The sequence below is a fragment of the Mandrillus leucophaeus genome, unplaced genomic scaffold (genome assembly GCF_000951045.1).
Source record: "Mandrillus leucophaeus isolate KB7577 unplaced genomic scaffold, Mleu.le_1.0 Scaffold190, whole genome shotgun sequence".
Classification (NCBI taxonomy): domain Eukaryota; kingdom Metazoa; phylum Chordata; class Mammalia; order Primates; family Cercopithecidae; genus Mandrillus; species Mandrillus leucophaeus.
In genome coordinates, this window is record NW_012101921.1 from 3,595,384 (window position 1) to 3,614,394 (window position 19,011).

Below are 19,011 nucleotides of genomic sequence, written 5' to 3' on the forward strand. Positions count from 1 at the left end.
ACCAGTTAATATGTAAACAACTGAGCTTTACTTAAGGTAGAGAACCACAAAACTAAAATGAGGGGAAAAAAAGAAACAATTTCTCTATATAAGTAAATGTTCAGAATACATACATCATCAGCAGTCCACTATTTACTCTGCTTCATCTTTTATTATTTCATGTGTTAAACGGTACTTTTTTAAAAAGTCCAAATAGATAAAGGCATTCTCTGATTTTATTATAAATTCTGACTTTATGTAGTAAGTGCTGTAAGAATGTATTATTTCTAGTCAGGCACGGTGGCTCTCGGCTGTAATCCCAGCAGTTAGGGAGGCTGAGGCTGGTGGATCACCTGAGGTGAGTCAGGCTGAGCCACCGCGCCCGGCGAAATCAGTTCCTTAAACAGTGTGGTACTATATTCTGGTGGGTCCTTAAAAAGTATTCTTCCCCCCTTTAAAAGGACAACGTCGGCCGGGCGCGGTGGCTCACGCCTGTAATCCCAGCACTTTGGGAGGCCGAGGAAGGCGAATCACCTGAGGTCGGGAGTGTGAGACCAGACTAACCAACATGAAGAAACCCCGTCTCTACTAAAAATACAAAATTAGCTGGGCTGGCGCATGCCTGTAATCCCAGCTACTCCTGGGGCTGAGGCAGGAGAATCCCTTGAACCCGGGAGGTGGAGGTTGCAGTTAGCTGAGATCGTGCCACTGCACTCCAGTGCAACAAGAGTGAAACTGTTTCCAAAAAAAAAAAAAATCCTTTGGAAAAATTATAGAGATTATATGATCCAATTCTACTTGCCACCCTCTTTTACTTTCAAAGAAATAAAGAAATTGGGGCATCTAGAGACTAGCTGATTTGATTAAGGCTAACAGGTAAACAGAGCAAGCAAGTCGTTGGACTTCCCATTGTTCAGTTCAGTACATCTAATTACACATTATGCTTTATTAAAAGTACTAGTATCTGAATAATCTAATAAAGTGGTGCAATTTAGAATAAGAAATTAAAGATTTATGAAAAGGGAGTATGAAAGGTATTTTAAAAAGAGGCATGGTTAAAGACATGGCTCCAAGTACAACTAGTGACAATTAGTGAAAATCTTTGTAGAGAATATAAATTTCTCATACACAAAACAGTTTTCAAAATCAGAAAGTCCTTTTATACTTTCCGTTAAAGCCTTCACGTTTTTGTCCCTTATACAAATGTTACGCTGCCCTAAATTGAATTACTATTTTACCTAGATTTGATTTTAAGTCATACTAAAAAAGTAAAAGACAACGAAGAAATGTTAATTTTGTTGCAATAATACTGACACAGTGAAAAACGAGCCTATCCTGATGAAACTCTTACCTTATCCCCTTACTAAGCCCTGTTTACAGTGCATCTTCTGGCACCCTACAGAGTCATTTGAATTTTTGTCATTTGGGGTGAAGACTAAATTACAGGTTAATTTCAAAACCGCAAGTAGATGTTGCAGGCTAGATTACTGTCATACAAGAGAAATGGTACAGTAGCTACCACATATGATATAAAGCTTTATATAATCAGTATTTTCCCTTACTTCAGACACAGGTTCAGTTATTGCCCTTCTATAATTCTGCTTAACGAAAAACTACTAAAACATTTTTTAAGAGCAAAGCTAACACATACAATTTTTTTTAAGCGGCATGATTTGCTTTTCCAGATCAATTCCCAAACTAGAATAGTATTGTCTCAATTGTATTTCCCCCTACATTAGGTCAAAGCTATCAATAAATGAATGAATAATTGTTCTGTCAATCAAAGCGACATGTTAATAGTCTTTGGTCTCCAAATATATGCTTCTGAAGATTATACATGTTCAGAACAACAACAGAAAAGACAAGAATAGCAAAATGGAAATAAGTCATATACTTGTAATTTTAAGTACCAACATTACTGCTCTTAGGATGCCAACAAAATGAATTAGAAATTTATAATGAAATACCTCATACAAAGTGTACTGGAGATAAAAATTAAGTTAATGACTAGTCAGTTCTTCAGTCCCTGTTATCTAATCCTGACTTGTGGTTGGATCATGTCATTTTAAAAGATAAAAATTTACATTCCCCACATAATTTATGTCACTATTAATCTTTCATATTAAAGCTTGAAAACTTAGGTGATGATGGAAATGAAAAATATGGTTAAAAGCACCTAAAATTTGCATTGCTATGAAGATAGCTGTGTAGTCATAGGACTTTGGGATTTCCATCCCAACTGATAAGAGTACTTATGCTACTCAGCTGTAGCAATGTGATACATTTCTAGAAGTGGTGATGAAAAGCAGGTTATCACAACAGCTGAACTCAAGGACATTTGGGTTCCCTCTTAGTTCTAATAGGTTCTATGACTCTGTGCTTATTAGGTTCATCTAAAGTGTTTTGCACAAGCAGAGAAAATCGTCAGGTGAAAATACCACTTTTATTAGGCAGGATGAAATCCGTAAGGGAAGCACAATATCAAAAGGAGAAAGGTAAAAACTGCTTTACAGCCAAAATGTGGGACAACACATTACCAATCAGTATACTTCTAGCTTCTGTGACCCAAAGTGATCTGTGAATTTCGTTGAGCGCTAGAAATGATTTAAAAATCCTATTAAGAAATAACAATAATCCTTTGAAGAAATTAATGTTGACACATTAATTTTACATTCGAAACTTTGAGCCCATGCTTGTATCAGCATATATGCATAATTCCTAAAGCTTTACAAATATTTAAAGCCTCACTCCTAATAAAAATTGTCAATGCTTTCACAAATGACACTAAAAGAAAAATCAACTCTATAGCATACTATTATTCCTTTAAAAAAAAAAAAATCAAGACAACTCCCCCAAAATTTCAGTAGATTACATAATTTTCATGCATAAAATTACATACACTAATAAAAAGCAATCATTTTAAAAAGCAGTATTTTGTTTGGTGCAAATTAAAAATATAAGCTTTACAAAAATTCTGTGAGTCTATGAAATAAAGGTAAAATTGAGGAAAAGATTCTGTAATTCTAAATTTTAAGAACATATATATGAGATAGGCTGGGTCCAGCAAGAAATTTGGAAACTTAAAATAGCGTTAAATTCATTAGCTTGAATGGACTCACTTGGCCTGTATCAAAATTCATTCTAGAATCTAGAATTCAGTTCTTAAGGGAACATGACTACACAGAACTACTATAAACTACAATTTCTTATTATTACATGGACAAACATCCAGAAAAATAAGCTTGAAGCTCAGATGGCAAATCTGATAGTACCACTTGTTTGAGTCCTCATTCTGAAACTGAAGTATGCTATCACGTCACTGACAGAAAAACAAACACCACGTAGCATGTAAGTTTGCTGGACAGACATTTCTATGGGACATCCACCAATCATAAAACTATGCACTTTGAGATACCAAGAAACACGTACTCCTAACTCATATACATTCCTCAATACATATACCTGTAAAATCATAAATGTGTTTCATACAATCTGGAATTGTTAACACAACCACGAGTGACAACTATCTATTCATCTACCAGTAGCTTTAAACTTAGTCTCGCAACTTATACTAAGTAACTTTCTAATTCCAGAGAGTATACTTAAACAACAAAAGAAAGATGACAAATACTGATTTCTTTTTTATTGGAATAAAGTACTTTAACCTTATACATTGTTAGTGAAGTGGCAATTTATGTAAACGGCCTTCCTTACTGAAATGCTCTCAAATCTGAAATCACTACAGAAAAGAGGGGCTGTGGGGGGAGAAAAAAGTTTAAAAAAGAAAAAACAAACAAAAACCAAACTGAACTCCTTAAAAACAAACTCTCTTACAAATCCTAAGCAGATGTTCAATATGGGAAGACACCAATTCAAGAGAAGCCATCATCTTCACAAAAATTATTCTGTTGAGAGAACCAGCACTTGAAAGAGCTAAATGTTTTTTTTTCTGTTCATCATCTATAAATGAGGAATCTTCAAGGAGACTGGTGTTGCAATTACAACTAATCCTCCCCAAAAAATTAACTGTGTTGAAGGCTTTGTAATTTCCCTAGGTACAATTTAGCTGTCACTTACTTTAAAATTTACTCAAACATGCGTTCCGAACAGCACTAACTTCACATGTCAAGTGCTTTCCAGCCAATTGAGTCTAAACTGGAAGTCGGTGTTAAACAACTGAATGATTAGACAAGATAGCTCATTTCCCTGCTCTTTTGTTCAGAATAAAATGCCACATTTACATTATCAGGCTCAACAGGATTTTCTGACAGAGGGAGAAAAAACCCTACTGCACACTGTCCGTACTAAGCACATGAAGCCTGTCATTTACCAATCATCCTTCAAAAAGCAATAGCCATGAATGTAACTTAATTACGACCCAATGATCCTTGACGAAAAATCATCTTATCACTGTCCTGTTCCCCTAGGGCAAACGAACCACTTTTTGTCCTTTGGCACTGATGATGCTAAATTCTTAATTGCAATAATGGAGTAAGAGAGCCAAACCTCCTTAATTTCCTTTCAGCACATAAGGAGTTCTACTCTAGAAGGCAAGCATTCCTATAAATAATAAAAGTATCCAGTACAAATGAACATGCTAAAATTGAAGGGGAGCGTGTATAACAGAATCATCAACATTTAAAAAAGCCTATTTCCCATTTATGTATCATATTAAAGTGTTGCCAGTGAGTTCCAAAAACATTGTTACAAGTTCATCTTAGAGAAATTGTGACCTTTATGAAGAACTCAAGATTAATTTAGCAAGAGTTCTGGGAGGACAGCATAAATGAAGTTCATGATACACTTAAATGAAATGCATATGTACATATACAGATTATAACACAAACCAGCACAAAAAAATCCTTAATGGAAAGCAGAAATTAAAGCTGCTTTGATCATTTGCACTAACATAATCCAGTTAAACAGCTTCAGTTATTTTTTAATGCATGCAATGAAACCAAAATGGATCAGGTATAAAACAAGTGAATCTGAAACTGCATCATACAAATTTTTATGCTTTAAAATCTGATGGCCCAGACTTTATTAATTTCATTTCCTTGACCATAACATGAAGACTAATAAAAAACTCTTTTAACCTATTTTAAAGCATTTTCTTACTTCCTTAATGTGACGGATTGCTGTCATCTCCATGAATCAGGCATGATTTCAATAAAAGAAATACATTTTAAGACAAAATACTTACAAAAGAAAATGTTTGAAGTAATATTAATTTGGACTACATGTAAAATACATGGCTTAGAGACTGCAATGTAATGTAATGTAATGTAAATGAAACACAAAAATTTTGTTCAACTGCAAATTTTTTTTCCATTCAATGCAAGTATTTTCATTTTGATAATACAAAAACAAGTTAGCTTACCAACTTCTTTATAATTTTCCAAATCTGTTATTGTTTTGGAATTCCCTTGGCAAATGAATAAAAACAAAATGTATTTTTTCCATACCCATAAAGCATTTTTACGTTGTCTAAGTAACACAAACTAACACAGTATTAATTTCTCCTGTGTTTTGTCCAGTGCTGGAAAAGTCAGTTCAGAATTAAGATCCACTGAATCTTAAAGAGATTATCTTTCTAAGGAACTCAGTCTCATGGATTTGCTCCAGAATTACAACACGAAAGTAATATTCTCTTTAGAGTCTTTTGCAGTGACACGCCAAAAAGATGCTTGCCTTTGAATGAAAGGGTGAAGATTTATGATGATGTTTAAAAATGTTTTTTATAATTTTATCACAAGTTTGAAAAAAAAAAGCTCATTTGCTAGATGAGCTCATATCTGCTGAGGTCAATTACATGATATTAGTGAAGATTATGCACATTTTTTTTTTTTTTTTTTTTTTGACGGAGTCTCGCTCTGTCCCCCTGGCTGGAGTGCAGTGGCTCAATCTCGGCTCACTGCAAGCTCCGCCTCCCGGGTTCCTGCCATTCTCCTGCCTCAGCCTCCCAAGTAGCTGGGACTACAGGCGCCTGCCACGGCGCCCGGCTAATTTTTTGTATTTTTAGTAGAGATGGGGTTTCACCGTGGTCTCCATCTCCTGACCTTGTGATCCGCCCGCCCCGGCCTCCCAAAGTGCTGGGATTATAGGCGTGAGCCACGGCGCCGGCCTGATTATGCACATTTAATCAAATCAAATACACGTGGACTTTTTAGCAGGCTAGTGTGGTTAATCCTAGCACTTGTCATGATTCTGAATTAATTAGCTATCTTCCATCAGTTGGAGAAAACACAATTGAGAAAAAGTTTCAAAGTCAGGGTTTTACTCTAGCATTTCCCCTGACTATGAATGTTTCCGCTGTTTTCTGCAATTTTATAAATATAAAATTTCCTTTATCTTTCTTTATTATTGTCCTGACTCTGAAAGAGTCAATAGCCCTTTTTATTAAGACAGATGAAACTGAAAGACCTCATCATGGAGACTGCATTGGCAAAGCAGTTTAAAAAAAAAAACTAGGCGAATAAAAATAGAATAATTAAAATAAAACAAAAATAGAAGATATACGTATCTGAAAGTAGTAAAACACCAAAAATGGAAAGACACTAATTTAGATTTCTTTAGCTCAATTAGCAGGGAGAGCCAAATTTGATTGAGACACAGAAATATCTGACTTCAGGATATAATCAGAAGCACAGAGGATGCTCTAGGTTAACATCTGAATTCCACACCGTTTCCACTTTCCCATGGTAAGCTCTCCTTGGTTCATGAGCCCCATCTGCAGACCTCTTTTGGAAAGCTTTCACGTCTCCTCTGTCTTCAAAGTATTTTTATTTGTAAGATACTTTTCTACGACGGCCTCATTTTCATTGTTAATTATTTTATTTTTGCCCGGTAGTGTAGGAGGGTCTAATTCTTCTGGGCACTGGGCCCATTTCTTTCAAATCCTTCTGTAGAGTTGCACATGCAATTTGCAGAAATGGGTCTTTTAAGCAATCGAAAAAAATTCTAATAGGAAGCATATTAATTATAGGATTTCTATATAAAGTTGGCTGTGAATATGATAACTCAGTAACACAGTCATTATTTGAATCACTATTTCTTTAACAGGATGTAATGCTGAGACTGTGGAGGTTAAGATTTGGCCAATCATCTAACGTGATAATTGTTTTTGATTGGATGGCAAAGGAATGATTTCATGTGTGCATGCATGTATACACACATTTCTTAACAGAAACTTAGTTAAAAGAGATGGTTTTTATTATACATTTAAAATTCAACACTAAATCATTTATTATATTCAATTAATTATACTCTCTAAGAAAGAAACAAAAACTACCAGAAATTTGGGGAAAACATGAGAACCGTTAAAATACATATTTGATTTTCCTCCTGGCATCGACAGGACAACGTCTACACTACGTCGACAGTGAGATATTTTTGTGTTTCAGTCAAATTTGGCTCTCCCCTGTTAACTGAACTCAAGAAATCTAAATTAGTATATTTTCGTTTTCGGAGTTTTACTACTTTCAGATACATATATCTTCTATTTTATTTTAATTTAATTATTATCTTCTATTTTTGTTTGCCTAGGGTTTTCTAATACTACTGTGCCAGTGCAGTCTCCATGTAATGCAGATTACAAACTATATTAAGCTATGAAAAAGCTGACAAAGATGATCTAGGAAATTTAAAAAAGCAAAACAGAAAACAAAAACAAATACAAAAGAAAAGGGTAAGTTATGCTTAGTCATCTTATTAAAATGTTTTATTCATTACAAAATAGACTGATTGTATGATTTACATTGCAAATAATGCCTTAAACTGAGCACCAACAAGAGCATTTCAAATGGAAAAATTACCAAACTCAGTAAACCTTGCCCTATCAGCAAAATTCATCTCCTACAACATTTATCAAAGCCAGAAATAACTGCAATGGTATATGTATTTAAAATACCCTGTGAAGAAAAGGAGCACTGAAGATGCTTCTACACTTATTACCTGAATAACTAACAGTCAAGACACATACTCAAAAGCCTCAGAAGATCCTTTTTTCTTATATTTATTAATAACACTTATCAGGCTGAAAACTGGGAAAAACTAGATTCAATTTCAAGTAATCATATGCTCCTACAAAAAAGCACCAGGGACCATCCCATTGATACATAAAGCCACAGGACCACAGTGATTTTAAATGTCACCGAGTTCATATTAGTCCTCTTACTCTGTGGCAAATGACCTCCAAGGAATCCCCATCATGAGAGTATTTACAAAGTATAATCCGAAAATTATTAGACTCATTCTTTTAATGCCAACATTTAAAATTCAAAATTAAATTAACTTACTTTTCCAGGTATACAGTGACCAATGGGAAACTTATGTTGGTGGATGGTTTTGCTAACCCTAGAGTCACGATGGCTTCATGCAACTGTTTTACTGTTTCAATTTCACCTCTTAAAGCTGCGCCATTTAGGATGTGGAAAAAGGACAAGACTGTTGAATCTCTGATAGGAACATCCTTCTTTTTCATCTCCTTCAGAATGTTAATAGCATCTACAATGAAGTAACACAAAAGACCCTTAGGTAATTTCATGTAGGGAAAACAAACTGCTATTAAAACAGCATTTCAAGCCCAGCAGGAATGTAAATTCTAGTGTATAATGCCGATTTCAAGTTAATTACTACTTGCATTTCTAAACGAGACTACAATTATAAATCCACAATAGCATGGTTTTATCATTTCCCTGCAACTTTGACTACAAATTATAGATAGGGACTGTGTCCCCACTCTGTACCACATAACCCTGTACGGTCTGCCCTATAGCTGTAAGATCCTCCTAAATGGATGCTTTTATCGTTCAGAGCTAACATCTGCTAAATCACACCATTGTTTCTTCAGCAGATGGCTTGTCAGGAGGCCAGATAATAAAGATGTGTTTACACTGTATATACAGCCAGACTAATGGTCTGATACCGATAGGGCCTGTTTGCTATGTCGATACTAATTAGCCAAGCAGAGCCAATGAAAGCTTTCCAAAAGACTGCATGTTAATACATTAGATTCATTAAGCTTCATTAGGAAGGCAGAAACAAACATTTTAGGATATGGAATAAGTGCATTTTTATAATGTTGTTCTTAATTATTACACAGACAAAATGTTTTGACCACTTTACAAAAAGTGATTTAAAAAAAAAATAGGCTAATCCTTATAGAGTTAGAAAGGTGTCCTAGGAAAAAATTCAGTGTTCTAATAAACGATTTTCTCCATACATTTTTCCCTATAATAAAATTAAAACAACCTTTTCTGAAAATCTAAGGAAAAGAGGAAGGCTAAAAAGGAAGTTTCAAAATAAAGTCAAATCAGAAAGTTAAGAAACAAGCAAATAGTATGAATGTATTATCAAGTGTAATTAATTTTATTAGGCTTAACATTATCTCAACAATGAGAAAATCTGAGTATGCAAATCAGCTGTGTAATCAGCTAAGCTTTTTCCATGAACCATTAATAAAAAAACCTTAATTAAAATAAAAACTTTAAAGTATATATTTTGTTAATGTTATTAAAAAGTAAGGCAAAGACTACTGCAAAATTCAGAAGCATATATTAGGTTACATTTATAGGTTTTATGTTCAGGCTTCAGACCTTCTTAAGTAAAAACAAAGCCATTAGTGCAGGCATATAAGCAAATTGTGCCATAAGTCATGATCTTCAAACTCAATCCAAACAGCAATGCTAATAAAAACTAGCTGCAGAAATGCAAAAAGCACTGAGCTGTGCAAATGTAAATGACAAGCTTGCCAATCCATTAAAACTAATGGCCTACACTGTCCATGCAGCTCTGGTTGGATTCACATGCAAATTTGTATGCAAAGTGTTCAAGCACTTTGCAGGACATGATATCCATTAATATCAATTCACGTGTTATTCCAGTGGCAAGATACTCACATCACATATTTCCTTTATGTGCTGAGGCTTACCTTGGAGCCTGCCATGCTTTGCCAATACTCTTACAAGGCCTACATACTTGCTGGTGTCAAGGACAGCAGATGAATCTAAGCGGTCGCTAAAAATTAAAGCCACATTTATGTTATTTTAAAAGTCAACTAACTGCTAAAAGAACAGCAACATCCATTTAATCACTTTACAAAAGCGCATCAGAAGACCTGAACTAATGTCGGCCTCTACGCTTCAGTTAGGATTTCTTTTTGAAGTCATATACAAGTTCACACGAAATTATATTCAAAGTGACTAGTGAAGTAAAAGTCCAACACTATATATATATTGCATCACTCCATCTGCAAAGGATGCTTATGCTTTAAGTGATTCTAACCTTCATCACGAATACTGAAATACCCAAAAAGACATTTTTACTTGAAAAATCTAACAGGATTGGAAACCGAAGATACCTGAGAAATGGAGAGAATTTTATTTACACTAAAATATAGAAAGGGAAGTGTTATCAAGCCTCATAAAACAGTCACCATCACCACTGTTGTGATATGGAGATATATAATCAATGGAAAAAAACCTTTGGTTCTAAGGACTAGAATGTCTTATCATACTTAAACAAAGACACCTTGCGGAACATAAGCTACAATTAATTAAAGAGCCTTATAATATGAAATTTCAAAAACACTGACAACAAAAGAATTTTTTTAAATGACAGTATATAATAGAGTAATATTCCATCTAGATAATCTATCAAGGTCTGTAGAGCAGAATAAATGTTGACAACTTGTTTCGGTGCCAGGGTACTCACAATTCTTCTTTCAAGTTCAAGGCATCTTCTGCATTATCATGTCGACAGCATAAATTTATTAAAGCTGCATAACCACTGATAACCATGTCTGATTCATATTTTGCTTTCAATTCAAGGGCTTTTTGCATATTCTAAAATACAGCATAGAAGTGAAAAAGAAGAAATCAGTGTGAAGGTAAAAATGTCACATTTTTAGCTTTAATGTTCAGAGTTTAGAAAAAGTTAATAGTACTTTAAAAATAAATGGTTTCATGTTAACAACCTGACTCTGCCCCTTGGTATTTTTATTCACCTCTAAAAAGTGGACAAGTCTTATACATGTAAGGGTTAAAAGATGTGTTATCTGTAATATAAAATGGCCATTGTTTATGCCAAATGTGATGTTTTAGGCTTTGTGTATGGTATTATTTTAAAAAGACTTCCAGATTAAGTAATTCCTAAATCAAACCCTAATCACAGTCTAATTTCAGGATGCAGAATTATGTATCATTGAGAAGTTTCTCAGTTTAGTTTAGTATCCAAGTAATGTGAAGAAATATTTTACAATTTAACAGTAGCAGGTTATAATAACAAAGTTAGCCATGATATTTTTTCCTAAAACTACAAGCTTATGGCTCAATTATATTGAACTAGAAACAGACAAACAGTCTAGTGATATCCCACAAATTGCAGACATACACTAAAATGAACACCAAGTACAGCTGGACGCCCGCTGAAAAAAGGCAAGGGACCCTTTATCTCAGAAAGAGCTTTTTTCCAGCAGGAAAATGGAATTTCAATCCCTGCATTAACAACCTAGTAATATTTGACTTGCAAATGACTACTGCGTGTATCAGTTGCTTGACAATCTAGATATAAGAGACCGGAGCCATGGCTTGAAAGGACATTTGGCATGTATGATAAACCTATCACGGCTGTTACTATCATTCACTTTGCAGATTATCGTAAACAAACTACAGCAACCCGAAAACATGCCATTCAAGGTGTAGCTGAAATTAGTTAACCTTTCATTTAATTGCATTCTTTACAAGCTTGACATATAATGATCAATCGTAAAAATCATAAATATTATATTTGGTTTTTCTTATTGTTATCTATCAATAATTTTTTGCCTTAATAACATTTAAGTATTAAAACAAATGTTACCTCTTGGGAACAAAGCGCTACTATGAGTTGCTTTAGGACATCTCTTATAGGTTGATCTTCAGCTTTTAATGTTTCAAGTCTAGACTCCAATTCAGATGACCTAAGTCGCAGGGTCTACAGAAAAGAAAAAAGAAAAGAAAAATTTCCTGAAAAAGGAAATCTATCCCTTTTGTCACTCTTCCCTTTAAACTGACTTTCCTTTCTACTTTCCTAAATGTCATAAATGCTACCAGGGATATGAATTGGGGATCCATGGATGGACTCCAGAGGTTTACAAATCTCCTGAGATTATATGCAAATTTCTTAAATATGTTGATTTTTCTGAGATGGGAAACAGGTTTTACCAACTTCTCAGAGGTATACAAGATGATAAAAACGTTAGCAATCACTGGTTTTAAAAGTACACAATCCAGAATACTCATTAAATATGGTTACTATAGCATGTAGTACCTAGTCAAAATCCTACTTACTTTTTGAGAGTCTAAATTCTCACTGTCAACCAACATATAAGCATCCTAAAATTGAAATTCAAATTAGCACAGAATTAGAAAACACACGTAAAAACACATCAGCAAACATCAAAACTAAATTTTGTAAGTCTTACCTCATATTACTATTTTTCATCTTTCCAAAATTTTAGACATTCTTTTCATACTTTATTAATGTAATTAATATTTTAAATATATTTATGAATATATAAATAGTATTTATGAACAATCAATGAAAAGCTTTGTTTTAATGGCTGTCATTGAAATAAATTTTTTTTCTGGCCAAAAGCATCATATTTAAATAAAATTTTAACATGCTGTTATATATAAATTAAGCATTTTATCCAGTTCATTGCTATTTCACACACCTTAATCAATTCAGGAACATGGTAGCTATCCAGTAGATTACGAATGCCTTTGCAGATATTTTCAGGAATTTTTACATTCTGCGAGAAGGGAAAGGAGGGGGGGAAAAACCTGAGTTTTAGACAACTAAACTGAAATTTGTCTAACAGAAATTATCTCAGACATAATTTAAGTCTCCAACTCTTGCATGTCATTGGGAAGTGGTCTGGTTGTACTTAAAAGCAGCAATTTCAAATCTAATAGATACATGTCAGGCAGGACAGGCATTATATAGCAAAAAATGAAATGGTACCATCTCCTTCAGCTGATGGAAGTATTGTCTCAAACGCTCCTCCTTGGCCTGTACCTCTGAGTCACTCATGCTGTCAATCAAGTTATAAAGAAAATAGCCAACAGCTTCTGTGGAAAAAAACAAGAGAAAGCATTCCACTAAAATTACCGAGACTGTCATGTTATCAAGATTAATTTATAAGAAATCATTTTGGTGTGAGATGTCACCCTGATGAGAGGCTCTGAAATGGCAACAATGATCACTGAGGCATAGAGATTATGTGGTTTGGGAGCACATATCTAACTGGTGAGTGAAAGGAATATTAATTATTTTCAGACCGAGTGACAGCTTTTCAGTACTGAATCTTACTTCAATCTATTTTTTTTCCACCACTCTGTGACAGAAGTGGTTCTGCCCAAGGCCTTACCCCTTTCCTGCCCAAATCACAAGTAATAAGAATAAATAAATGTCTTATTCACATTTCTATACTATTTTGTTTGTGGACAATATTTAGGGAAGCACATAAAATTAGAAATGATTATTAAATGTTGAGTATAGAAAGTTAAATAATTTTAATAAGCAGATACAGTAATCCTGTGAAGAGCTGCCTATTAGCCAATGAAAAACCAAGATTAACAAAGATGTTTTGTAACAACAGTAATTTTCCTTTGCATTCAAGCATAAAATGTATAGGGCCATGTTACAATAATACCTAGGATAGAAATGTAAACTTTCAAGAAGGGTACCATCTTACAGAAAACTATATATTCTAAACTTCATTATGTGAAAAATGAAAATCATTAAATGTCAAAACAATGTATTTGGGACAATAAATTGTATTTAAGTGGAAATCCACAAGAACCTTCCCTACATTTTATGTTTAAAATTAACTACACCTGCAAAATATTAAAAGCACATAAATGCTAAGAATCACTGATTTTTAAGCCTATTTCCATAGGTGTTAGAAGAAACATTTCCCCAATATCTGAAAAGAAAAAGCCTCCCAACTCCATCTTTAGAAAAAATAATTGTAACAAAACCAAACACTTCGGATCTTAAAATGTTGTAATCAATATAAAGACTTATAACCAAATGTTTTCAAATTTCACTTTTAAAAATAAAGTGTTTACTGCTGTAATCCTCCTAACCCATCATTACACAGAAGAATGGATTTGTGGATAAGTTACAATCATCGAAATTGAAATGCTACCCGTTGGTCCTGGAGGCTCCTGGCAATAACGTCCATCCTTGTACAACAATTCTGTTATCTGGTAAGACAGAAAAATCGTGCATTGCAGCAAGAGAAGCAAACAAAAACAAATATAATCTGAAATTGAATCCTTGAAATAATAAAACCTCTCCCCAGTAAGGTATTATTCTATATCACAGTAATTCAAAACCACCCCCACCCGCCAAGGAGATTGTTTTGTTTTAAATAATAGGTTTGTCTTTTAAAAACAAAAACAAATCCGTGTTGAAGGAAAACTGCAATGTTTTGTGAAATGCCACAAAGACTCTAAACTGATTTATAAATTGATATGTAAACATCACTTTGCATGAATTGTTATAAACAGAAAAGAGCTTATAGGAATTATTGACCAATATTATTCCTCATTATATTGTTTTTGGTCTTATTGACACTGCACTGGTTTCCTCATTTTGTATTACGTTTTACTGAAATACAAAGCAAAATATCCTGAACTGCTAAATGACTTACATTTTTAAGATATTTAATAACAATTTCCATTCCTCTTAATGAGACTAAAACAAAAGGGGTCTAAAGATTAAAGTGTCTATTCTCATGGATTCTTTTTTTTTTAAATTTCCAACTTTTAAGTTCAGGGGTACATGTGCAGGATGTGCAGGTTTGTTACATAGGTAAATAAATGTGTGCCACGGTGGTTTGCTGCACAGATCATCCCATCACCCAGGTATTATGCCCAGCATTCATTAGCTGTTCTTCCTGATCCTCTCCCTCCTCCCACTGGATTCTTATCAGTTGAATTCACAAACACTAAAAGACACATATAACAATTATTTTTCAACATTAACTCTGTCAGCAAAATTTTAAAAGAAAACCAAATATAGGTTTCATGATAAAAATTATTACATAACCTATGGTATTGGCTTGTAACGTTAAAAACACCTTATGATTTCAATATGAGGGGGATGACTTACCTTGCTCCAAAGGTTTATATTCATAGACCTGCAGAGGGCAGCAAAGGATCGAAAATAAGCCCAAGTTTAAAAAACATTAAGTTAAAATGCATACTTGTAATATGTACAGATCAAAGTATTAAAATTAGTAAGTAAATAAATGTTTGCTGTATTAGGATGAATTTTCAGGACAAGGTAATATAGAAAGGCTGACACTCACCCATTTCAAATATTCAAAATAGGCCAGGCCTGGTGGCTCAGACCTGCAATCCCAGCACTCTGCGAGGCCAAGGCAGGCGGATCATCTGAGGTCAGGAGTTTGAGACCAGCCTGGCCAACATGGTGAAACCCCGTCTCTACTAAAAATACAATAATTAGCCGGGCGTATTGGTGGATGCCCATAATCCAGGCTACTCGGGAGGCTGAGGCAGGAGAAATGCCTGAACCTGGGAGGCAGAGGTTGCAGTGAGCCGAGATCCCGCCACTACATTCCAGCCTGGGTGACAGAGTGAGTCTCAAAGTGACTGCCCACAGATTGCTTGTTACTTGTAACGAAAAAATAGTAACTACATAATGGAGAAATCCCAACACCTGGACCGGGTGGTCAAAACTAATGTGCCTTTAAATATAATTCCGTGAGAAGACAGAGTATCACTCATGTGGTCTTCCAGCAGGGGATAACCTGAAGCTATAAAGAATAAAATACAGTAAAATAAGATAAAAATTAGCTATCTTTTTCGGTTAGGCTACAAAGAGCTTTAATTCCAAGGAATTTTAACCTGCCAGTAGCCTACCACATTTGAAAAATAGGACAAGGAAAGTAGGGAAAAATCAGAGTTTGCAAGAAAGTGAGAGGCTAATGTGCCAAAGTGCATAATATTAAGTGGTAAAACTTGGAATGGTTCCTTTGCTGTATCCTGGACCCATTTGGGCATTTGATGAATTCTGCTTCTCAACTAGGATTAATTTTGTCAGGTATGATATTATGGTGGTTATGTTGTTTTATTTAAAATAAGTTCTGAGATATAAACTAAAGTATTTATGGGTAGATGACAAAGATCCATAGTTAGTTTTAATAGTCCAGGAAAGAGAGAGAGAGAAGGGGAATGGTAAAACAGGACTGTCAAAATCTTGGCTGCTAAAGCTGGGGGATGGGTACATGGGAGCTGTACTTTAAAAAAATAAACACGTATCATGTCCAGTCTAAATTTTGTACTTCTATTTTAACTCTCAGCATTAGTAAGCTGGGCTTCCTCTTTTTTTTTCTTTTTTTTTAGTTACTTTAACCATATATTTTTATCAAAGTATCAACTTACTGTCAAATAAAAAATAGTTAAGGCTGGGCGTGGTGACTCACACCTGTAATCCCAGCACTTTGGGAGGCTGAGGCGGGTGGATCACCTGAGGTCGAGAGTTCAAGACCAGCCTGACCAACATGGAGAAACCCCTTCTCTACTAAAAATACAAAAGTAGCCAGGCGTGGTGGTGCATGCCAGTAATCCCAGCTACTCAGGAGGCTGAGGCAGGAGAATTGCTTGAACCCGGGAGGCGGAAATTGCTGTGAGCCGAGATCGCGCCATTGCACTCCAGCCTGGGCAACAAGAGCGAAACTCCATCTCAAAAAAAAAAAAAATAGTTAGAATATTAAGTTGCCCTCAAACTTGGCATGAAGTATCTAAGGAAGGCATGGAGATAAACTTTCAAAATTTCACATATACCTACAACAACTGAAAATGTCTAAAAGCACTACCTTGAATGTGAAGCTTCATGGTGAATGGCACAGGTTTGAAACCAAAACAAAAATATACAGAATCCTTCAAAACTAGGTATTGTAAGGAATAGTTACCAGTTCCCAATCCAATGCAATCTGACTTCTGGCCCCAAATTCCACGGAAACTACTCATGCTAAAATTACCAATGATTTTAATTCAAAATTCAACTAACATCTTTTTGGTCCTCTTTGACTAAGTTTTGGAATTGGTGGTGTTGTTAGCCATTATCTGCTAGATGCTACTCAGGTCTCTTTCAGGAACTGTCCTTCCCTACGTGCCCCTTACAAGTGACCCAGACTTCATACTAGGTCCTAAGTGCATTATATTTTTTATCTTAAAGACAATCCTGCATATAGGTATTTAAGTTCTTTGTTTCCCAGAAGAGGAAACAAATTTGGTAAGGCGATGTAAAATACCTTCAACTGGAAATTCCACAGTTCCCTCAAAGGATCCCATACAGTGTGAATGATCTCCTAATGCTTCCTGTCTCCCTATACAGCTTTACCTGTATTATCCCCTTTGAATATGTGTCAATCTTAACTTCATCATGTAAACCTTTCAATGGCTCGAAGCCATGTGACTCAAGGTCCAAATATCCTAATTTAGAATGAGACTACTCACAAAGACCCCTGGGCTACCATTTTGGCTTTATTTCTCCTAATTATTTCATAGTTTCTTAAGCTACTACCAATCTACTTACACTTCCCCAGAACCACTGCTCTTTCAGCCTCAATGTCTCTGCCTGAAAAACCCTTCCCTTCCCCTCTATAAATTCAACATGCATCTCAGCAATTTCTCTCCAGCTCCTGCCCTGATTCATCCCTTCCCCAACCCTGGCAGAAGACAGAGTACCATCTATAAACATTCACAGTTATGAAGACTAGTTTACAGTTGCTTTCTTATTTTCATACCGTGAACAACGCTGGGGTAGGAAGTTTCCCATTCATATTTGAACGGTCCATTACGTAGCATTCGTAGCCCTTGGCACACACTAATAAGAACTAATATTTTCTGGGCACTCACAAATGCATTAAACAGTTTTCTAAGCACTTTGACTTATTTAATGGTCATAACATCTTCACTTTAAGCGCAATTATCAGAACCATTATAAAGATGAAGAAACTGAGGAGCAAAGTAGTTTTAAAACTTATGCAGGCGTTTTCTGAGTAAGCTATGGATGCGAGACTAACAATTTCCATCTAAATTTGCTCCTTTCCAATACCCTACTGCAATAAAAAGATTTTTTTCAATGACACATAAAATAACTGGGAAGTACATGTAACTAGAAATAAATATTACAGACAGAGAAGTGGTAACCAATTTAGTAGTAAAGAGAATGTCAAATCTCAAGACATCAGTGAAGAAATCTAGAACCAAACTTATACAATAGAATCTCCATTACCAAGGTAGAAGAAAGGAAACTACACTCAGAAGGTCTCTTAGATCCTCTCCCTCAGCTAGGAGGCTACAACCCTCCCTCCAACAGCAGCAGCAGACATCTGGAGGATTCTTCTCTGGAGGGTAAAAGAGTCAATCCCTGGAGAACTGAGAATTAAGTAACTATACATTCTACACGATAAACACAGGAGTCTCTAGTACTCTCCCTCATGCGGTGTCCTGGAAGACGTTTCATTGGGGAATGCCCCATCCTATGAGGAAAGACACAAAGATACAATGACAATCTCAACAGCCACTCAGCTATCCCTCGAACAAGGCACCAAGTCAACACACCCCACTAACAAACTCAGAGCTTCGGATGGCTTTTTGCATTTCCTACTTTTAAGGATTCCCAGATATTTAGGGGGAAAAAAAGGAAAACAGTATACACACACACAAACTTGAAGACAGTAGACAATAAGCACGAAGAAGGAAGCCTTGCAAAACACTATTACTGGCCGGGCACGGTGGCTCATGCCTGTAATCCCAACACTTTGGGAGGCCAAGGCGGGCGGATCATGAGGTCAGGAGATCGAGACCATCCTGACTAACACGTGAAACCCCGTCTCTACTAAAAATACAAAAAATTAGGCCGGGCGCGGTGGCTCAAGCCTGTAATCCCAGCACTCTGGGAGGCCGAGGCGGGCGGATCACGAGGTCAGGAGATCGAGACCATCCTGGC

At 35.3% G+C, this 19,011-nt stretch overlaps 1 protein-coding gene across 1 annotated transcript in view; it reads right to left on the minus strand.

Annotated features, from left to right (window-relative positions):
* Nucleotides 1–19,011, minus strand: part of LRPPRC (leucine-rich pentatricopeptide repeat containing) — a 142,795-nt gene that overhangs the window by 55,240 nt on the left and 68,544 nt on the right. Inside the window, exons 15-23 of the mRNA XM_011978201.1 lie at nt 15,142–15,169; nt 14,174–14,231; nt 12,985–13,091; nt 12,695–12,772; nt 12,309–12,353; nt 11,839–11,952; nt 10,693–10,823; nt 9,911–9,996; nt 8,277–8,484 (exon numbers count right to left, since the gene is read on the minus strand). Coding sequence (XP_011833591.1) covers nt 8,277–8,484; nt 9,911–9,996; nt 10,693–10,823; nt 11,839–11,952; nt 12,309–12,353; nt 12,695–12,772; nt 12,985–13,091; nt 14,174–14,231; nt 15,142–15,169 — 855 coding nt within the window. The remainder of the gene's footprint in view (nt 1–8,276; nt 8,485–9,910; nt 9,997–10,692; nt 10,824–11,838; nt 11,953–12,308; nt 12,354–12,694; nt 12,773–12,984; nt 13,092–14,173; nt 14,232–15,141; nt 15,170–19,011) is intronic.